General features: G+C 40.3%; 1 protein-coding gene across 1 annotated transcript; it reads left to right on the top strand.

Annotated features, from left to right (window-relative positions):
• The first annotated feature begins 2,807 nt into the window (after positions 1–2,807).
• On the top strand, positions 2,808–22,308 carry WSB1 (WD repeat and SOCS box containing 1). Its single transcript, XM_034420750.3, has 9 exons — positions 2,808–2,953; positions 6,293–6,461; positions 7,563–7,831; positions 11,063–11,194; positions 12,101–12,201; positions 15,119–15,291; positions 16,795–16,908; positions 19,472–19,579; positions 20,970–22,308. Exons 1-9 carry the CDS (start codon positions 2,914–2,916, stop codon positions 21,127–21,129), a joined length of 1,266 nt encoding a protein of 421 aa, XP_034276641.1. The 5' UTR covers positions 2,808–2,913; the 3' UTR covers positions 21,130–22,308.
• The last annotated feature ends 1,102 nt before the right edge of the window (positions 22,309–23,410 follow it).

Raw genomic sequence — 23,410 nt, 5'->3', positions numbered from 1 at the left:
ATCAACATTAGTGTCAGCAAATAAACTTCACCACTTCTGTTTAAACTATTTCATTTAGGAATTTAGAACCCAATAGAAGCCTGAGGTTATAATTTGGTGTGCTCTCGAAATGGTTTGCCTTGTGAAATTAAGAATGACGGAAGTTGCTTTTTCACAAGAATCCGCTGCATGCCTCATTTTCGTCGTCAGGCAGCTAAAGCTAAATCTGCTTGCTGCAACTTTCTCCACGGCTGGGAGTACATATTTGGAGCACTTTTTGACAGCCATAAATCTTAACCGAACAGAGACATATTGAAAAAGTTTCCAGATCTCTGATAGTTTTATATTTAGCAAATGCCAAGAAAAGGGTGCGGTTAAACTCCATCTTGACATAATGAAAAAGTTATTTCAGGGCATTTGAGGCACATCCCCCCCATTGGGCCTCTACTGTTAGGATCAAAACATCAGAATCATAGAATAATAGGGCTAGAAGGGACTTTGGAGGTCTCCATTAAAAGCAGAACAATAAATATGTGGGAGGAAACAGATAATTGTGTGTTGGTCAAAATGGAAGTCTCATCTCAGAACTGTTAGCACGGACTGAAACATTTGATCACAACTGATAGATTAAAATATTAATATTCCCAGTGCAGATTTATTGGGTGACCTTGGGACAGGCTTTCCCTCTCTCAGCCCAACCAACCTCACAGGGTTGTGGTTGTTGTTGGGATAAAATGAAGGAAGGGAAGGTATGCAATGTGTGAATCTAAAGCAGGGGTGAAATCCAGCAGGTTCTGGAGAACTGGTAGTGGAAATTTTGAGTAGTTCGGAGAACCAGCAAATACCACCTCTGGCTGTCCCCAGGGTGGGGTGGGAATGGAGATTTTGCAGTATCCTTCCCCTGCCATGCCCACCAAGCCACGCCCACCAAGCCACACCATGTTTAAGCCACGCCCACAGATCCGGCAGTAAAAAAATTTGGATTTCACCACTGATCTAAAGAATTTTTCATTTTTTGGATATGAAAATTACAGTACATCTCTCTACAAAATCCCACATAAGTTATCTTGCATTCTTAGAGGAAAAGGAAGATACAAATAAATTAGTGGTTTATTGATTAAATGTTATCCACTTTTAATACTTTTCAAGGTAGCATATATACAGCATTCTTTCCTTTTTGCCCCCCACAACAACCATCTTAAGTCATTTGACTACTACAGCTTTAATTTAACAAGTCATATCTCAATAAAAGTATATTGGGTTGGAATTTTAAGATGATAGACTTCAACATTGGTGGCTGGGCTGGCTGGGGTATTGTGGGAGATGAAGTCCACACATCTTAAAAAAGGTAAAGGTTATGAAACATTGTGTTAAACCCTAGAGTAAGTAAACACAAGCCATAAACCAGCCTATCTGAGATTGAAACTGATCAGTCTTAAAATTTAGCCAACACATCTTTCATGGGTTGTGCAAACCCATCTGTGATGGAATTTTGGGAGAAATTAAATCCACTATGAGAGCCAGTTTGGTGCAGTGGTTAAGGCTCGGGGCTCAAAACCAAAAGATCATGAATTCTAATTCTGCATTGGCCACAAAGCCAGCTGGGGTCAGTCATTCTCTCTCAGCCCTAGGAAGAAAGCAAGGGCAAACCACTTCCAAAAATGTTATCGAAAGGATTAAAGGACTAGTCCAGGCAGTCACGAGGAGTCAGCACTGACTTAGAGGCATTCAAGTATATTGTTGTTGTTAGTTGCGAAGTCGTGTCCGACCCATTGCGACCCCATGGACAACGTTCCTCCAGGCCTTCCTGTCCTCTACCATCCTCTGGAGTCCAATTAATCTCACGCCTACTGCTTCAATCACTCCATCCAGCCACCGCGTTCTCTGTCGTCCCCTTCTTTTGCCCTCAATCTTTCCCAGCATTAGGCGCTTCTCCAGTGAGCCCTTCTTTCTCATTAGGTGGCCAAAGTATTTGAGTTTCATCTTCAGGATCTGGCCTTCTAAAGAGCAGTCAGGGTTGATCTCTTCTAGGACTGACCGGTTCGATCGCCTTGCAGTCCAAGGGACTTGCAGGAGTCTTCTCCAGCACCAGAGTTCAAAGACCTCAATTCTTTGGTGCTCAGCCTTTCTTTTTCCAACTTTCACAGCCATACATTGCAGCTGGGAAAACCACAGCCTTGACTATATGCACTTTTTGTTGGCAGGGTGATGTCTCTGCTTTTTACTATGCTGTCTAGATTTGCCATAGCTTTCCTCCCCAGGAGCAAGCGTCTTTTAATTTCCTTTTATTTAAGTGGCTTTTAATTTAAATTTAATTTTAAATTTAATTTTAATTATCTTTACAAGTATATACACAATATAAAACCGGCGGTCCCTAGATTGAATACAGTTTATAAGCCATCTTTCCCCATGCATGGGTACAAACTTCAAGCTTCAGAGGCTTTATTGCCTAGAGAGATAACGTCTCAGAGTTCAATCAGAATGGACATTAATGCCCCAATGCGTGAAAAAGGCTGCTATAACCCTAGTAAAAGAAGCTGCTTTAACCCTAGTAATAGCCTCTATTCCCCCTTTCCTTCACATAATGGATTCTCCCAACGGAGCATCTTCCCTGGTGGGCCTATCGTATTCTAACTTAATAAAAGGGGGAGCCTGAAAGAAACAAGAGATTTCACCCCGTTGAAAAAGGGGCTGAAAAAAAAAGACCGAACGAGCGTCTTCTCCCCACTCCCCGCTTCACGCCCTTCACGCAGGGGGCGTGGCTTGGCGGAGGATCCGCTAAGCCACGCCCCCTCTTTATAATGCTCCCCGCGCCGGCCATTTTGTCTGTCTTTCTTTTGGCTGCGAGTGGGAGAGGCTAGCGGATCTGCCTCTTATTTTAATTTTTTTTTTTAAAACCCTTGTTCAGAGTCGGAGTGAAGGGCCGCTCCGTAGATGGCCAGCTTTCCTCCGAGTGTTAACGAGAAGCTCATTGGTAAGAAAGAGCCCGTTCACGGTTTTTGTTTTTTTTTAAAAAAAATGTTTCGTTGCCAGGGTTATGGTTAATAAACGGCGGGACGGTTGGGAGAAATCCGTTGGGTATGTATAGATCGACCGACCTGTTTGAAGAGGGGGGGAAAGTAGCTTCATGTTGGGCAGGCTTGCTTAACGAAATCTCATTAATTTTTATTGGGGACGGTCTTCCTCCCAGGTAAGTAAGGTCGATTTTCTCCCGTCTGGCATTTTCCCGATTATTTGGTTTGCAGCTGATGTTGGTCTCGGTTTGACTCTGGGGAGACAAATAATGAGAGTCTCTAATACAGAAGTCCCCAAACTTGGCAGCTTTAAGACTTGTGGACTTCAACTCCCAGAATTCTCCAGCCAGCTATGCTGGCTGGAGAATTCTGGGAGTTGAAGTCCACAAGTCTTAAAGCTGCCAGGTTTGGGGATCCCTGCTCTAATAAGTCTGGCGGGTGTCAGGTTGGGGAAGGGCAGTCTGTCTAGGGTAGCTCTTAATGGCCCTTTTTTTTTAAAAAAGCAAAATTTTAAAAGCCTGAATATGCTGCCATATGAACAAAAGCTTCATTTTTTCTGGAAAGAAGAATGGTGCGCAATAGGAATTGTTGGGGTGTGTGTGTATTTGTATAGCATAAATGCAGATGTCAGCACTTCGGTGTGTCTTAAAAGAAATACAGGTAGTCCCCGACTTATAACAATTCCGTCACCGTGCGAATGTTACGCCGCCACTGAAAAAAAAAAAGTGACATGACAGTTTTTGCATACTTACAACCGTTGTAGTATCCTCGTGGTCATGTGATTTACCCTTGAATGCTTGATGACTGACTCACATTTATGACGGTTGCAGTGTCCCGAAGTCAATGGGGGAAACCAGATTCACTTCCACCACAATCATGTTACCAATTTTACAACCGCAGTAGTTCACTTTCACAAAATGGGGGCAAAAACTCACTTAACAAATTTCTCGCTTAACATAAACGTTGGGCTCCGTTGTGGTCGTAGGTTGAGGACTACCTGTAATCGGGTACAGGGAAAGAGAGCCAAGCCAAGCCGTTTGCAAGCAAAAGAAGAAGGAACTTGATGTGGGCTTGCAGGGGTGTCGGGCTGCTTCTGCCTTGATAGGAATGATCCAACCCATTTCAGAGGAATTGCATCTGGGTGGATATTGGAAGCAGCCCTACATTTATAGGGAGAAGGTTATGGTGACCCTAATAGCTCCACTGTAAGAGAATCTTTTGCTTTGCCCATTGCAGCCCTGGCCATTCTAAAAATAGTGGCTAAGGAGACTCCTCCTGACCCCTCAGTTATTTGAAGGATGTGGGTGGGTGTGATGATTGAAGGGAACATTGACAGTAGAGCCTTTGTGGTCAGAGTCAAGGGCTTGTAGTGTCTGCAGCTATAGGAAGGTAGTTCACACCATTCTCCCTTTGCACACTAAAAAGGAGATGACGTGGACTGTAGTCCCAACACGTCTGGAGAAGAGACGGGCCGTTGGGCAGATGTAATTATCAAATGGAGTTCTTTAGCTGGCAAGAGGCATCTGGAGAATGAGTTTCTGGTGGCCCTATTTTTGGATTGGAAGAAGGGATTGGTGGTTTTTAGGCCATCTGGAGAAACCAAGGCTGAAGAAAACAATATTAGCTGTGGTTTATACTTGGGTTCCAAATTGAAATGGAGGCGTGTGGGAGTGGACTTAGAGTCCAATCACAAGACAAGAAACATGGGAGTGGAAGTAAGGGAGAGGAAGAGGCTGGTGTCAGGGATTTGATCAAATGGGAATAAGTATCAGAAGGTTAAAGAGTTTTTATCTTTGGCTGTACTTGCATCAATAGAGAATGGCAAGGCATAAAATGCTACCTTCAGCCTGCCAGTAATAGCCAGTAATACTTTGCTTGCTGTACCATGTTCCGAAGGTGGTTTTCAAAAGGTAACTGGACTTTGTTTTTTTCCTTGAGGACATTTTGCTTCTCATCCAAGAAGCTTCTTCAGTTCTGAAGAAGAGAACTGAAGAAGCTTCTTGGATGAGATGGGAAACATTTCCAAGAAGAAAATGAAGTCAGTTACCTATTGAAAGGCACCTTTGGGACAACCATGACCTGGATGACTAAGACTCTCCATAGACATTTGATATATCATGGATGTTCTTTCATGAGTATGATTTCAATTTTCCTTTTCTAACAATTTATGTGTTCTCTATAATATGCTGTTGGCCCTTCTCAAGAAATTATAGCATACAGTACACATAAAAACAGAGGGTGCAGTTTAAAGTAACAGACTCCATATGAGAATTCAACTGAAATGCAAATTGTGACATGTCAAAGATGAATAAATTGATTGTAGTTTAGCTTTTTGATAATTTTGTTAATCTTTAAGATACCCAGAGAGACTTTAGATCTGCTATAGCAGCCAAATCATAATTTCAGGGAGTAGGGATGAATTATCTCAGTATAGAAACAGTTACTAAAACTTCTGCATCCAATTTCACAAGTCCTTGGACGGAACAAGTTCATGCAGTTTTCAAGACTGCTTGAAAACCACAGGCACATACAGAATGCAAATTGTTTGCTTTTGTAAAATGATCTGCAAAGTGATATGGCTTTTCATTGATACGAAAGTTTTCCTTTTGACTGTATTGCTTAAATTATTAAAAGAGACTTAACTGTTTTAGATACTAAAGTTGTTTAAATTGTAGCAGTTGAATAAATAGTGTAATAAATTACTTCCCAGTTGCTACATCTAATTTGGTCCAATGGTTAAGGTGCTAGTAGTCTAGGAGCAGGGAAACCTGGGTTCAGGTCCTGCCTTAGGCATGAAACCACCTGGCTGGGTGATTGGGCCAGTCCCACTCGCTCTATCTTTGGAAGATGACAAGGGGAAACCACTTCCAAAAATGGCACCCAAAACCTTCATGGATTTGACTGTGTAGTCATCAGAAGTCTCATCTGACTCAAAGCAGCAACAACAATAAAAAAAACCCACACATAGTTTCTGATCCTCAATTGTACTATCTAATTTGTGCTGCATGTGGTAGCAGGAGGAATTGCAACTTTTTGTCCCTTGTAATTTTTGAAATGGCAAGCCATTTTCTTTTTGATATACTTCGATTCTATTCAGATTTATGTTGTTTATCATGTTTCTGACTATGAAATTGTGGGTTTATATATATTTTTTTATATTCTGCTGTTGTGGGGAATTGTGAATGTGTAACCTGAAAATGGAATCAGATTACCCATGCCCAATTGTTCAAAACATTTAACTTTTGGTATGAAGTTATACCTGCTGAATGTCTGACAAATGATAAACTTTATTTTTTTAGGACGGTCACGGACAGTAGGAGAACTCTTAGCTCCAGCTTCTCCTTTTGATAAGAAGTGTGGCCGTGAAAACTGGACAGTTGCTTTTGCTCCAGATGGCTCCTACTTCGCTTGGTCACAAGGCCATCGCCTAGTAAAGCTTGTTCCCTGGTCTCAGTGCCTTAAGAACTTGTGAGTATGGCTGTCTTAGAAAAATCTATTTGTTTATTTGTCTGAGACCTTTTTACAGTCTTCCTATTATGGATTTTTTTTTTAAATTTAAATTAAATACAATATCAGGGAAAGATAGCAAATTGAACTCAGTTATATTTTGCCTGAATATATATATATAGTGCTAGATTATGGTTTGCTTAAACATAGCATATGTCATGACACATTAACTGTAACTTAAAACCACAGTATCTAAGTCCGCATAACACATTACTGTACTTACCAAGCAGCTGTGTTATGTACTATCACAGTGTTATACAGTAGTAAAAATATGCTTTAAGTTTGTTGTGTCTTTTCTTGTTGGCTTCATGGGGATTACCCATTCTAACCTTCCCCACCTTTTGGTCTTCTAAATAATATTGGATAAATTCCCCATATCCCTCATGTTAGGAAAGGCTGCTCTGTTCTAAACAGAAGAGAGTATCTAATACAAGGGTGTCAAACTCGCATGGCCACGTGACATATCGTGACTTCCCCCCCCCTTTGCTAAAACGGGTGGGCATGGCCAGTGCGTCATGCATCCGGCCCGCAAATTTGACACCCCTGATCTAATCCAATAAGCCCTAGAGAGTGGTTCCTCAAAGGATTGGTTCTTCGGCTTAATCATACTGCCTCATGATGAAGCAAGCTAGTTGTAACTCAGTGGGTTGACATTTGGGTTTGAATCTAGAAGACATGGATTAATTCTACCTTGGCCTCGATATGCCCTCTGCTTTGTTTCTGTCCAAAACAGTGGCCTGGTTCTTAGGGATAGAGAGAAAATGCTTTCTTCTAGCTAAAATTCCATCATCTTTCTTCATGTATTAAATACTGGATTGCAATATTATGGGGTGATTGATGTTAGTGTTGACTGTTGACACCTCCATAAAGAAATGTATTTACATGAGTTTACTAGAAAACCACAATCCCTTGTCAGTGATGATCCTTCTTGATGTTCTTGGGACTTTAAAGTCCAAAGGGCTGGAATGTTATACTGGTTTATAACAGGATATTTAAATAAATGGGCATGCCTTTAGGACTTTGTTCTTGCAGAACGTTTACCCTTAATTTTTTCACCCACAGCTCATTGCACGGTGTAAAGAACTTTGCCAACTTAAATCATTCCAAGCTTTCAAGGCAGAACAGTGATGGCGACCAGAAAAACAAGCCCTGTGAGCAGGTCATAGATTGTGGCGACATCGTCTGGAGTCTTGCATTTGGATCATCGGTACCTGAGAAACAGAGTCGATGTGTGAATATAGAATGGCACCGGTTCAGATTTGGTCAAGACCAGCTTCTGTTAGCAACAGGCTTAGCCAATGGACGCATCAAAATATGGGATGCCTATACAGGTAAGGAAGGACATTTTGAGAGAGCTCATGTGTCTTGCTTTCCTTCTAAAATAACAATGAGGTTAGCCCCCTTCAGATGTTGCCATAGTACAGCTTCCACCAGCCTTACACCTACATGAGTTGGGACCAGGTTATTTGACCAGTTATACCTATTACTTCTATTCAGCCCACCAAAACAGGAAGACAGGGCATGTTATAGGTCCCATTGATTGGAGATTATCATCTGGTGGGACCATGATAAAGGGCCTTTTTGGTGGTGGCCCGTTTTTTATGGAACATTCTCCTCAAGGTACATTTGCGCCCATCCCACTCTGCTGCTTTTCTGAAAGGCCTTAACGTAGATTTGTTAGCAGGCCTGGGCATCGTGAATGGTGATGGAGCTAATCAAATGGCAAATTTGATTGTGTTGTCGCTGCCATTGGGAGTGGGTGGCAATGGATTTTATTATATGATGGGTTTTTTTCATTTTGTAGGCTGCCGGTAGTCACCTATATGTGAATTGGGTGGCTATACATTTGTTTAATAAATAAGTAATAAAATACTTGCTGGTTGGAATTGAGAGGAAGCTAGTGATATCTGGAGAGAAAGATTTCTATTTTTTATTTAGAAGAGAAGCAAGAATGGTATACCATAAGTGAAAAAATTATTGTTACTTGTGAGCCACTGTTGTATGTGTTCATTTAGTATAAATTATTTCACTTCCTGAAAAGTGCAACTGTAATTTTCGTCCAGTTTAACTTTTATTTTATCTGAATACAAGTTGATGCCCAATTCTTCAAACTTAAACTATAAACAGCATTGTGCTGCATAAACCTTAAATGTTGAACCAGTGGCTTTTGTATTAAAATCTTGAAACTGCTTGGGAGATAAGTTATCCTGGCACTTTTTTATAAAGTTTATCCAGTAGATAACTCAAGTATATTGACTTAAAAGAGGCCTGTTTGGGATCAAAGGTTTCTTTAAAAAAAACAAAATAAACATAAGTTATGTGTAATACCTCATTAGTTAAATATAGGGCCTAGAGATCAAAAGGGATATCGAAAGGATTTGCTTAGCATCAGAAAAAGACAACCAGGGGTGGTAAAATAACTGCCTTCAAATATTTGAAGGACTGCCATAAAGGTCAGGGACAGGCAACACAGAGAAAGCGTGCAAAATAATGTGTGCACAAACTGTTCTGTACAAGCACAGCTGGTTTTGGGTGGTTGGTTCACGTAAAAGCTGTAATAAGCATGTTTGGTCTGGATAAGAGAGAAAGGGATTGTTCCCGATACAGACTGAGCTGGAATTGTCAGTTGGGAGTGTTCATAGGGGCAGGTAGAGAGCAAGGTAACCTCAAAGTTGTGGGAGGCTGCGAAATGGTGGAGGAAAGAAATTATGATAGGAAAATTAGAGATGAGGATAAGCCAGTGAGACATATGGGTGCACCAGTCTTCTACTTTGGAAAATAATTCTGGGATTCCTGTGAGTATTTTCCCAGTCCAAATCTGGAACCACAGTAACATTTTTTTATGCTGAATGATAGCCACCCCTGAATGGTTTGGCAGGACTTCCTAAAATGATTTGTTCCATTTTGTATACATCCCTGGGATACTAAATTCTCTGATGTTTGTTTTTCTACTCATCAATCTCTCTGCTCCTCCTGATTATTTAAATAGGAAACTGTTTCTAATAGGGAAAACCTCCTATTTATTGGGGAGTGGGGTTGTTGGGCCCACAGAGATCCCATTATAACAGTAGAGAATATCTTGGTCATCTAGTTCAGGGGTCTCCAACCTTGGCAACTTTAAGACTTGTGGACTTCAACTCCCAGCTTTGTTGGCTGAGGAATTCTGGGAGTTGAAGTCCACAAGTCTTAAAGTTGCCAAGATTGGAGACCCCTGGTCTAGTTCACCCTCTGATAAGTGGCTGTTTTGTAACTGGCTATGGCTAACATGCCAGCCATTTTATGAATAAGCAAGTTTTCTCAGGCAGCCATTTTGTGAAAATGCCCACCTCATGCTAACAGAACTCAAAGTGTATGTAGAATGGCTACCCATCCCTGCTGGAGCAAACTTGTCTTGTGTGGCAACGTGGATGGACAGTCTTTTGGGGGTCAAGTCTGTATTTTAATTATAAAATTTTGGGAATTCTCCAAAGGTTCTAGGTTTATTTTGGAGAATGAGAATCTGGAGGCTGAGGGTAAAATAGATACACTTTGTTTCTCAAAGGCTCAGTACAATAATTTATTCCCTATTTTGGCTAAAGAATGTAGAAAGTTATACCATCTAAAATCTTCCTTTTTTTTTGTCACAGAGAATTTACAGGGCGCTTGAGCCAAAACTTCACATGCATTTAAAACTTCCTATATTGATATTATAAAACATAAAATAGCACTCAATTGTTTGCAGGCAGAGACAATATAAAAATTTGGGTCTCATGGCATTGGATGCTACAATTACTTTTCAAGATTTATAAATGTATATGAATTATATATCTGCACCTCTATAACTGTCTGGTTTGGTTCTGCAACCCAACAAGACAGACACAGACTTCAGAGGATAATTAGAACTGCAGAAAAAACAATGGCTACCAACCTGACTTGCATTGAGGACCTGTGTACTGCACGAGTCAAAAAGAGGGCTGTGAAAATATTTCTAGACCCCTCATACCGTAGACATAAACTGTTTCAACTCCTACCCTCAAAACAACGCTATAGAGCACTGCACACCAGAACAACTAGACAACAGTTTTTTCCCGAACACCATCACTCCGCTAAACAAATAATTTCCCTCAACACTGTCAAACTATTTACTAAATCTGCACTACTATTAATAATCTCATCGTTCCCACCACCCATCTCCTTCCACTTATGACTGTAACTTTCTTGCATGTATCCTTACGATTTATACTGATATTGTTTCCTGATTGCTTGTTTGTACTCTATGACTATTATTAAGTGTTGTACCTTACGATTCTTGATGAACGCATCTTTTCTTTTATGTACACTGAGAGCATATGCACCAAGATAAATTCCTTGTGTATCCAATCACATTTGGCCAATAAAAAATTCTATTCTATATGTTCAAAGTAATAATAGAGAAAGGAAAACTATTACAGCGTCTCAATTTAAAACCGTCTCAAGAGCTGCAATAATTTCATAGGATGATCTTTGTCCTCTGCCTTAACTATGGAATATCAAGCACATAGTCATAAGTGCAATTTGAAGAGTAAAATGCATTTTTCCAACAGGGAAGCTCCTCCTTAACTTAATGGATCATACTGAAGTTGTCAGACACTTGACTTTTGCCCCTGATGGCAGCCTGATACTAGTATCGGCCTCAAGAGATAAAACATTACGAGTGTGGGACCTAAAGGATGATGGTATGTTTTCGGGAAAGGGACAACTGTGTTATAGAGTCACCAAAATCTTGGGTGTTCTAATTCTCCTAGAAGTCACTACTGTTGTAATACAACAAATATACCACAAATTGCTATACTAACTTAAATTAAAATTAAGGCACATAAAACACCTAGCCCTTTTTGGTTTGTACCTTGTAGCATGCTTCTTAAAGATTACATGTGGTCCTTGGCAGGAAATACATTACAGATCCTTTTACTACAAGGGATAATAAAAGATCAGGGAGCCATTTATTCAGTAACAGCAGCATGTTCTAAATCAAGGGGTGCCAAACTCATGTCATCACGACGTCATCACATGACGTATCGGGACTTTTTCCCCTTTCGCGGGGGCGGGGCCAGCACGTGACGCATCTGGCCTGCGGGTCACGAGTTTGACACCCCTGTTCTAAATAAATTGAATGGAATTTTGAAATTATGTTCTGCACCTGTGAAACCCACCCTGGTTCAACCTCAGATGTATTGAAATTTGACTCCCTACTTGTAGGGAAGTTGCTACAATTCATTTTTAAAAGTCGTTGCTCCTTATTAAATGGCACCACTTTCTTGGTGAGAAGATGGAAAGCTGATAATTTTTTTTCTATTCACTTTAAAGAATGACCAATGTCCTGCTACCATCAGGAACACGATAAGTTAAGATATATTATGAATATAATACAAGATATTATATTCCCCAATAATATAACACTTTTTTTGGATTTTTTTATCATTTTTACTTGGTTGTAGTGTTGGAATTTTTTTAAGTGGGCAGTTTAATTTAGTTTAACTTTGGGCAGGCAAAGAACGGTGGGAATTACGTAGACAAAGCCCCAAATCACTATAATTCAGAGAGCGATTGATACCAATCCATTTTCTTCTCTAATTTTCCAGGAAATATGATGAAAGTATTAAGAGGACACCCAAACTGGGTGTATAGCTGTGCTTTTTCTCCTGATTCTTCCATCCTCTGCTCTGTGGGAACCAATAAAACAGTAGGTATCAAAGTTTCATGATCTTCAGCGTGTATTTCAGTTGTGAGCAAAGAATAATTTGGAATCTTAAAATAAAAATATGTTTGTGCTTGGCGTCATGCTGCTTTGATGATGATGTGAGGATTTGCATGACCAAAATATTTACAGTAATTAGCATAAGGTTGCTCAGTTAGGTGTTACTGAGCTGACACTGCATTGCTTTTAGATTCAGAGAAAATGAATCTCTGCATGTCTCCATCTGTTCCATAATTTTTTACAAATAAAATACAAATTCCGATTTAAGAAGAAATGGTTTTAATATTAATAGAAATACATGTTTTGTTCTTGGTGCCTCTTATATTTTCCTCCTAAAGCCTGGGCTGCTCTCCTATTTAATAATACAATAGCCTGTTCACCGCCCTGAGTCCTTCGGGAGTAGGGCGGTATATAAATTTAATTAAACCTAAACAAACATAAACATAAACATTCCTTGGTTTATGGTTGGTTGGTTGGTTATTTAACTACAAGCAACCCTTGTGCCTTGTAAAGAGCTAGTATGATATGTTTTAAATAAAACTGCAATGCCCTGCTTCAAAGTTCAGAATTAAGTTAATTTTCAACATTAAGGGGCCTTCTCCAACCTGATTCTCTCCAGATGTTCTTTAACGTGGGATAGTCCAGTCAAGATGGCAAATGGTCAGTGATGCTATTGGAAAAACATCTTGAGAGGCTCAGGTTCTGAAGACTGGAAGTTGTAGAAACTAGCTTGGGAGGGAAGCCATTAGTTTTAATCAGGGGGACTAAGTTTTGAGAAGCATATGTGAGACTTAGTTTCTTATATATACCATAATAAATTCCAGATTGAACTCATTTACGGGTGGGCAACTTGTGTCTCCTGAGGCTTATTTATATGGTGTCAAGAGTTTTGTTGGGATCAGGAATTCTACATTTCCTGCAAAAAGTTAAAAATTTCTAAAATGAATGGTGGGCTGTAAGCCTGGAAAAATAATGAGTAAAATCCAAGGCTTGCAATGAACTGGGAGGATGGCCCAGATTCACTTTCGTAAAGCTTTTGGGTTAAAAGTTTCTTTTTAAAAAAAACATCCTGTTTAAAACAAAAATATAAAAAGAGTTTGGGGTGTGGTTTTGTATCCTACTTCAGAGCCACCGCTTCAGAATTGATTTTATGCCATCGCATAATTGCACAGCTCTTACCCTTACTTTGACTTACCCCAGCCAAATTCTTGCAAAAAGAATGTTTTGGCTTTGGGTGGGTGCTGCGGCTGTTAGTCGACTTTTAAATTCTTCTGCAGTGGCCTTCAGCGTTGACCAAGTTGTCCATCCTCTGGGCTAGCAAGAATCCTGGCTTCATTTTAGCAGCTTAGCCAGGTTAGCATGGTGGGGGATTGGGGGAGAACATATTTTAATATTATGAAGCAGTGGCATAGAGAGGGCAGATTAGTCAGTAAAGTCTTAAACAGAACAGATGTGGATGTATGCCTTGATCTTTTAGGCTGTGTGTTTTCCATAAGCTTCTTGCTTTCCCTGTCACAGGTGGTGGCAGCAATATTGGTGTGATTGAGGGTAAGCTGGCACCACTCAGACAAGCGCACAATGGTGTTAGCTGGGCAGAAAGATTGGCACCTCCGGCTACCAGGCTGGAGGCGAACTTTACCATAGGACGAAGTAACCTTGCATTCGGCTGCAGGGTGTACTGTACGTACGCAGGTGCTGGTTGATGTCCACCTTCTGCTTTTTTTCCCCCTTTCTTTTCTTTTTTATTTTCTCATTGGTGAGAGCCACTGACTCCTTTTTAAAGAAAAAAAACCCTATCAACTTTAATGTTTTAGTTTTCCATTCCTACGGAATGTTGGAGTCTATTAACTTTGAGGCAATTGTCAGTTTACTGTAGCTGATTTAACAAAGTTTTGTTATAGTAACATAACAGAGACTTAAAGAACTTACTTGTTCTACATATTATGCACAAATTCATGTTGTGCGATCGTATGTTTAAAAACTCTGCCTAGTGTTAAGGCTCAGAGTGATTTACAATATATATTTATTTTGTGTTATTAAAATAACAACCACAACCCATCTTCTGTGCAGATTTGTTTTCATTGCTAGACTGTTGATAATACACAGAAGTGTGTAGTATAAATTTGATAGATTCTCCCAGACGTGCTTAAAATCACCGCAATGTGACAAAAATTATTTAAATGCACGTGAACTGTATTTGACTCATGCCTGCCAGTAGAAATGCTTATTTATTGAAACCTTATTTAAGGAAAGAGCCTGGCAATAATGTTTGATTTTTATGCTTAAAAGTAAGCTTAAAATGTCCATACTTTTAATAACTTGGATTAATTTTTGTTTTTGCCAAGTCATGTCATTTGGCTGTGACAATACCTGTTTTTGCTTGCAGTATCTGTTTCTCTTCCTAGGCTGTCGTTGGCGATCCAAGCCTCTTGTAAACAAGTGGTCTTAAACTCACAGGGAATTCCACGGGAGTAACAATATGTTAACCTTCCTTTTTTTTTTCTGTCTGTATATTTCTTAAATTTGGGGTAGATAATTGAACAGAATGGGGATGTTAGTACTTTAACCCTATTACGGTTATTTTAAAAGTAGATAAATATTACATGCCTTTCAGTTAAGAACCCTACACTGTTAAATTTCCACTTGACACTTATCTTTATATATTATTGGTTTACAATACGAATAACACTTAACATGTTAGCATTGCATGTGTACTTTAATTTCTGTAATTCTGAATACGACACTGAGCATATTCTTTAATTTTAGTAGTTCATCATGCTTGGCCTTTAATTTTAATTCCAAGTACTAGTACAAAGTTCTGGGGTGGGGGAGGGGTGGGCTGGGTGAAAATGCTTCCCCTGGAATTGAGCAGAACTATAACATGGCCTTGTTTTGATTACAGGTATTGCTTTGGAATATGGATAAATACACCCTCATCCGAAAACTGGAGGGGCATCATCACGATGTTGTAGCCTGTGAGTTTTCCCCTGATGGAGCCTTGCTGGCTACTGCATCTTACGACACCCGTGTCTATATCTGGGACCCCCATATTGGAGCAATATTGATGGAGTTTGGGTAAGCCTGTGCCTTGGTCTGGTCCACTCTTTCTTAACTTTGGCAGCTTCAAGATGTATGAACTTCAACTCCCAGAATTCCCCAATCAGCATGGGTAGGCTCAAAACAATGACAGCAGGGGAACAATAGGGGTGTGTTCAATTTTATTCATGCAGAATGGATTTTCCCCTTCTTTTTCCATCTTGAGATTCTCTGTACCCCAGACACACATACACACACACACACACACACAAAAAAAAACCCCACCCCTCTCTCTGGGCAATTTGGAAACACCTATAAACACTGATAGAAGGGACGCGGTGGCTCAGTGGCTAAGACACTGAACTTATCGAAAGGTCGGCTGTTCAGCAGTTCGAATCCCTAGTGCCGCGTAATGGGGTGAGCTCCCGTTACTTGTCCCAGCTTCTGCCAACCTAGCAGTTCGAAAGCCCATAAAAAATGCAAGTAGAAAAATAGGGAACACCTTTGGTGGGAAGGGAACAGCGTTCTGTGCGCCTTTGGCATTTAGTCATGCCAGCCACATGACCATGGAGACGTCTTCGGACAGCACTGGCTCTTCGGCTTTGAAACAAAGATGAGCACCGCCCCCTAGAGTCCGGAACAACTAGTACACATGTGCGAGGGGAACCTTTACCTTTATAAACACTGATGGCTGCTTCTTATGGGGCAGCAGTGGGAAGCATTTTTGAGATCAAAAGAATATAGGAAAGCTCTGGCTCATCTTGGAGACTTAGGATTCTGCGAACTGTTAAAGTACTAATACAGAGTGTTAAACTATTGTGGTAATTTATTGACTTCTGAATATCAATACAGGTGATCCTCAAAGTATAACAGTTTAGTGACTGAAGTTACAACAATACTAAAAAACCTGTCTTATGACCATTTTTCACTCTTATAAACATTGCAGTATGGCCATGATCTCATGATCAATATGCTTGGCAACTGACTCATATTTATGACGGTGGCAATGTCCCTGGGTCATGTGATCACCTTCTGACAAGAAAGTTAATGGGGAATCCAGATTCACTTTACAACCGTGCTGCTAATTTAACAATGACAGTTATTCCCTTAACAACTGTGGCAAAAAAGTAAAATGGGGCAAAACTCACTTAACAAATGTCTCGCTTAGCAACATAAATTTTGGGCTCAATAATTATTTCTAAGTCAAGGACTACCTGTGTGTCATTCGGCACATTGCTTTAAGCTAGTCTACACCTTGTAGGTTGTTGAGTAGTCCTAAAATGCTTTTGAAAAAAAAATCTTCCTTTTTGAAAATAATAAACAGAATGTTAATTTAACTGTTGGCTTCTGTCCAAGCAGATTGAAAAAGGAGAGATTTTGGAAATGCAATTCTGCAATTGAAGCTGGGAGAGCTTCATAGATCTTCCTTCATTCTCTAGCACTTAGTCACAGATCCCAGGGACCTCTGTTGTAGATCTTAAAGATGAAATAAAATGCAACTGCTTCCAAAACTTTGATATAAAGTTTCATTTTTGTCCACAGGCATCTGTTTCCCCCTCCAACTCCAATATTTGCTGGAGGAGCCAATGACCGTTGGGTCAGATCTCTATCTTTCAGTCATGATGGACTGCATATTGCAACACTTGCTGATGATAAGTACGTATATATTGAAGCGTGCTGGATTATGCTAGTTCTTGCTGGTCGAGAAAATAATCTTGTTCGGTAAACCCCGGCATTGGTTCATTTAAGTGGATGAGAAAAATACGGCCCTAACTGCCATTAAAGATGATCCATGATAATCAGATTAAAATATAATCATTTATTTATAATTTATTTTCTACAGCGGCTGCCTGAGCAGTAACTGAGCCAGAGGCAAGATAATGTCAAGTATAATCAGCAAGAAAGGCAAATATCTCAAATGATTTTTTTGTTTAAAAAAAAGCCAAAGTTAGATTTTAAAAATGCTTTTAAAGCTCTCTTAAAAATCAAGAAAGAATGTCAAGGACAGGATTTAATAAATGTTGATCCTTGCTGTCATAGAATGGATTCGCCTTGTATCCTAATCAGCCATGCTTGGGAAAGTTGTGGGATAATCTAGATTAGGGGTGGGGAACCATGGCCCCTTTATGACCTGTTGAACTTCAACTCCCAGAATTCCTGAGCATGCTTTCTGTCAGAAAGTGCAGCCCATTCAGGAAATAAAATAGAACTGTGATGATTCAGTGACTATGGTCAGCTCTGAGTAATCATTAAGTGTCAAAGGTTAATTCATATTAGAAAGGAAAAGAGAAAAAAACCTGTCAAAAGTTAATGAAGTGCAACGCATAATGTAGCAGCTTTATATATATCTGTCGGACATTTCTGTCTGCTAACAGATAATAGTCGGTGCCCTCTGGAGTTCAGCTAGTAAGGAAACCATAAAATAACCTGCCATTGTAATAAGAGCAGATGAGGGCCTGAAAGATCTGGTTCATCACACCTAAAAGTACAATTGCAATCTTTCACTGGGATTTGTGCTGGTTGGCAATATGCTAGATTAGAGCTTGCCAGGGAGAATGCTCTCAATTTCATGGTCTCCAGGGAAAGAAAGATAAGTCCGAGCCTTTTGTCTTCTTTTAAGGCTTTCCAGAGATACAGCTGAATAGAAATCCCAAAGGTGCTTTTTTCCAAAAGGCAATGGGACTCTCTTAGTTTTTTCCTTTCTTGAAAATTTTTTGTGTTTCATCCAAGCTTCTTCAGTTCTAACCGATTGTCATTTAGAATTGAGGAAGCTTCTTGGATGAGGAGCAAAATGTTTTCAAGAAAGAAAAAAACCCAAGAAAATCCAGTTGCCTTTTGAAAAAAGCGCCTTCGGGACAACCATGACCTAAATGATTGAGAATCTCCATAGAGTCTAGACCAGGGGTGTCAAGCTCCATTTCATTGAGGGCCGTATCGGCTGTGGTTGGCCTCGGGGGTGGGGTGGGGGGGGGGGTTGTGGCCAACTGAGTGGGAATGGCCAGCTTGACACCACTCCCCAAACGGTTGCCATGTTTCCTCTTCGCACTGGGTAGAAACCACATTGGGTAGACCAGGCCGAAACGACGCAGGGTTGGCTTGTTACACTTTCCAGGATGGCCCCGCGGACTGGATCCGACCACATTGTGGGCCAAATCTGGTCTGTGGGCCTTTTGTTTGACACCCCGGGACAGTTAATAATAATAATAATAATAATAATTTTATTTCTATACCGCCCTTCTCCCGAAGGACTCAGGGCGGTGTACAGCCAATTTACAAACACAAGACACAACAATGATTAAAAATAATTAAATAGATTTGGCCGGATTAAAACCCCAAAAATTTAAAATACCCCAATTTAAAATTATTATGTTGATAGCCCGGCCTGGCGGAACAACAGGATCTTTTTACTCAGGGTTGAGTAAAAAATGCATAAAATGGATAAGGCAAGATTTGGGCATGAACATACTGAAGTCCAGAATGCTATTCTTAAATAAGACAATTGGGTACCTCATAATTTGGGAGTGGCCAATTGTAGTTGCATACTTCACAAAATGACCCTTAAATGGGTTTGAGGTACAAAGGGGACAGTCCCCTGGCCACCTCTAAAACTGTGTGGAAGCATGAGACTTCATGCACAGGAACAAAAATGAGCCTGAATGTTCTGTTTCAGCAAGAAATACAATTTCCCCTTTGCTCCTATAAAGGTTGTACATTATTTTGGATTGCTGCTGAGTTACAATGGTTGCATTTGCACCTTATGGGAAGCCAATTGTTGTTTGTCTGCCTTTGGATGGATATTTTGCATAAACCAGTTATTGTGGTTTAAATATCAGGCATCAGCCCTCCCAGGTAGACCAGACCAGGAAAACAAAGTATATAAGCCAATTCCACTTTCATTATAAGGTTTTAATGAACAAAATCTTGCAAATCTGAATGTGTTTCCTCCCTTCCTCTCTATATCTTTATATTAGAACTAGGAAGGATCTTGTCTGAGGCGCTTGTTTGGGTTACAGTTCTGGCCTGGACTCAAAACTATTTTTACAGTTTGCATCCAGTTGGCTAATTCAAAGCCACACCCAAACTGTATTTATGTTTCTTCATGGGTCCTCAGTTCCTTTGAGAATCCTCTGGAAGCCATCTGAGGCATGGGATAAGCAAAACTGTTTGCCAGAGATATCGCAATCAGGCCTCTTAATTTGTCTGCTGCTGTTTCTTTCAGGCTGGTTCGGTTCTGGAGAATTGATGAGGATTACCCTGTGCAAGTTGCACCTTTAAAGAATGGACTTTGCTGTGCCTTTTCTACTGATGGCAGTGTTTTAGCTGCTGGGTAAGGAGACTTTGCAAGAGAAAATATTATACATTTACAATTACTTACTCTGTTGTTGGTCTGTCTGTCTGTTCATTTGACTTTTATCCAGCTTTTATTTACAAGTAATTCAAGATGAGAAACATACATGATATTCCTTCCTGTTCCTGCTTTCCCCATCACAACAACTCAGTGGGTTGCGAGTGAGTGACTGGACCAACGATTTTAACTTATTTGTTAGCTGTAGATCCCACCTTTATACCCTCCGGGAACCCAGCGCAGAATACAAAGCATGCCTACCTGCCAGGTCCTTTTCTGACCCCATAAAATCAAACAGGCTCTGTTGTGCCCTTGCAAGTTTGAAGGGCATCCCTCAGTTAGCCAAGATTGGCAATCTCTCAGAATTTGGCTATTTTTAAAAAAGTATTTTGGTGTCACAGAAATTGCATAATCATTAGCTGGGGGGTATTAATAACCTTGGCAGCAGATGAGTTAGATGGGTTTTTCTGGATCCAACTCACTGTCCTCTAGAAAGAGTTAAGAAGCCATGTATGTATGTATCTATGTATGTAATATTTTGTATTTCTAGATCGTCCTTCTCAAAGAGAAGCCCTGGATAGTTTACAGTATAATACAAAATAGCATATAAGATTAGAATTAAAATATTGAGGTTCATTTCGGATTTAAAAACTTAAAATTATAAGATTATAAAACAACAGCAATTTCAAAAGGTCACCAAATTCCAAGAAGGCAATCTAACTGTTAAAGTTGATCAATAAAGACAGAGGGAGGGCTCTCGTGGTACCAAGCAGCCCCATGATTGGATGGTCTTTTGTGCCTCCCACGCAAGTCCGCAGAGCCAAATTTTGACTCCTTAATGGAAAACCAGGAAGGGGGGGGGGAAGGCTGGCTCACCTCCGGGGAAAGGATATTCCATAGGGGAAGGCTCTCTTTCTAGACCCCACCAGTTGGATTTTTTGACTGGTTTACAACATACCCTCCCTGCCTTATTAAATGAGACAGGCTGATACAATAGGGCAAAGCCAGTTTTATAATTAGTCTGGCCCTATGCCATGTAGGGCTTTATGGGTGATGTCCAACATCTTGAATTAGACCTGGAAGCAAAACAGCACCCAATGCAGTTCACAGAGCAAGGGTGTTATTGCGCCCTTCTTTGGGCATCCAACATAGCCACACTTTGCGCTCATACTGGCTGGTGAATTCTGGGAGATGAAGTCCAACATCTTAAACTTGCCACAGTCAAGAAACATTGCTCTATAGAGATTGGATTCCATCCCCCCCAGTTGAGGATGAGGATTGCACTCTGTATGACAGCTAGTATTCCTTGGAGAAAAAGCAAATGCACGGCATTTAATTTATTTCTGTATGGGTTTTTTTTCCTCCCCCACAGAACACAGGACGGAAGTGTGTATTTCTGGACCTCTCCCAAACACATTCCCAGCCTCCAGCATTTGTGTCGGATGGCTGTCAGACGGGTGATGCCTACAAGAAAAGTGGAGACCCTGCCTGTTCCTTCAGCCATCATCTCTTTCCTTTCCTACCGGAGTTAGAAAAACAATCAGGAATGAATAAAAGTGCATCAGGCTTTTTAAAGCCCTTTGAGCTTCAGTGGTCCACAGGTTTTATACATGGCTTTATTTCCTGAGACTAGATAATCAAGTTCCCAAATATGGACCACTTTGAATTTGTAAAGGTATTATTTATAGAAAAACATCAAGAGTAGGTATGTGTCCCGAAGTTGTGGAATAGCTTTTTCAAAAGAAAGCTCTTAACTGTGAAACCTTGTACATAATTGGATGTAAGCTGCTATGTGCTATCCATGTATATCTTTTGAGATTGCTTTTTTTAACTAGTGTGTAGTATGCATGGACAGACAGGAGTCCATGTGTATATAAGTGTGTGCATGAGGGTATATTCACAGTGTAAAAGCCTCTGAGACTCACCAGTGTTTGCCTCTTTTCCTCCAGATGTAAGAACCATTATACCAACTTGCACAATACATCCAGCCCATACATTCATGTGTCTGTTGTCTCCGGAGCCACCAGCAAAATCGGTGCTGTGTAAAATAAGACAGTCATTCTCACGTTAGATAAACGCTGGCAAGATCTTGAACAGCTTTTGTCATGTACATTAAGTGAGCTATACAAAGCCGACCCTGCATTGTTCATCTTACAATAAGGATGGACAACTATGGCCCCTTTATGGCCTGTGGACTTCAGTTCCCAGAATTCCTGAGCCAGCATAGCTCAGGAACACCATAGCTGGCTCAGGAATTCTGGGAATTGAAGTCCACAGGCCATAAAGGGGCCATAGTTGCCCATCCCTGATCTTACAAGGTAGAAACGGGGAATTTTCTTGAAGCCCCCAACACAGGATGGACAGTTCATTTAGCAGGGATATCTCCTTTCCCAAGGAGGCCTTAATTTTGCAGCGAAAGTTTCTTTGGGAGCATGTGAGGTCCTTAAACTTTCGAATTCCTGCCTGAAGACTTCCAATAAATGAGCTATCCACAAGTTTTCTTTTTCATTATCCTGTGAGGCTTTGTCATATCAAGGCAAAATGCTAGGTGAACTACCAAAGACAAACAACCTAGTTTTTCCTAGCTTTTGCCTTCAGTTTATCATCTGGACATGCAGATACAAAGAATGTATGCATTGCTTAAAATGCCTGACTATATTTTGTTTGAATTTTTTTGATATGTATATTAAATCATTGTACAAAAAAAAAAATCAGAATTCAAAGGCTGGTTATTTACATGTGGAGAGAATAAGGAAGGATTTAAAGATATGTGCAATTTGTGTTATAACCAAAGATAATTACTTTGAAGGTACCAACCGCCATTATGTGTTTTTAAAGGACAAATGCTATTTTAGACTGGATAAGCAGAAATGTAATTTCCAAATCCTAAGGATTGTGTCAGTGTTCCAAAAGATGGCTTCTAGGTCTGACAGATTGATTCTTCCACTTCTTTCTGTGTCAGTCAAATGGTATATGGCAGTAATGGCTAACCTTTTTGCCATCGCGTGCCAGGAGGGGGGGGCAGGGGAGGGTCGCATGCGCGTACCCACACCGATAATTCTATGTGCCCTGCCCTGCGCGTGCAAACCCCACCCCACCCCCTGCTCCTGGCACGCGATGGCCTGGTAGGCCCAAGAAGAAATTTGGGGGGGGGGGGTTCCAGGCAACAGAAAAATAAATACTGTATTTTTCGGATTATAAAATGCACTTTTTTGTCTCCCAAAAGGGGGTGAAAATGTCTTATAGACTGAATATTTCTGAAGCTCTGCCCGCCCGCCCGCCAGCCATTGTTTGACCTCCACATGCCCTGTTTTCGGGCCTATTTTCAAGGCTCTTTTTGGTGAGTTTTTGAGGCTTTTTTTGGCCTGTTTTTTTTTTTCCGGAAAAAAGGGCCGAAAAAAGCCCCAGAAACAGGCTGAAAAAAGACTGCAAAAGGGCCGAAAAAAGGGAGGCCAAAGCTTTTTCTTTTGTTATTTTCCTCTTCTAAATTTAGGTTCGTCTTATAGTCAAAAAAATGCGGTAAAGAAGAAAGGAATTAGGGGGGAAAGTTGTGCCTTGTGCCCTTCTTTCTATTAAGTAATTTTCATCTTAAATCCAACCTGTCTCATTTTTAATCCTGAAATGAATTCATTCTTTAAAAAAAAATTAGCACAAAATTCCATCTAATTATTATTTCTAACTTGACTTGGTTTTTAATGATTTCTTGGCTGCCCAGGATATCTTCCGGTGAGCAGGGAGCTATATAAATTCATAAATCATATCAATTCATAACATCCCACAAAAGGTGGCATACAAAAAGAATCCACCTCTTGA

The sequence above is a fragment of the Pantherophis guttatus genome, chromosome 1 (assembly GCF_059756535.1).
Source record: "Pantherophis guttatus breed Tessera chromosome 1, ASM5975653v1, whole genome shotgun sequence".
NCBI lineage: Eukaryota > Metazoa > Chordata > Lepidosauria > Squamata > Colubridae > Pantherophis > Pantherophis guttatus.
Note: the sequence above shows the minus strand (reverse complement) of the source record. Positions and strands in the feature narration are given on the sequence as shown.

Excerpts from the sequence above, each read along its gene's own strand:
- WSB1 (XM_034420750.3), top strand. The coding sequence starts at position 2,914 with ATGGCCAGCTTTCCTCCGAGTGTTAACGAGAAGCTCATTG. Across the intron at positions 11,195-12,100 it reads GTGGGACCTAAAGGATGATG|GAAATATGATGAAAGTATTA; the intron begins GTATGTTTTCGG and ends CTAATTTTCCAG. Across the intron at positions 19,580-20,969 it reads GGCAGTGTTTTAGCTGCTGG|AACACAGGACGGAAGTGTGT; the intron begins GTAAGGAGACTT and ends CCTCCCCCACAG.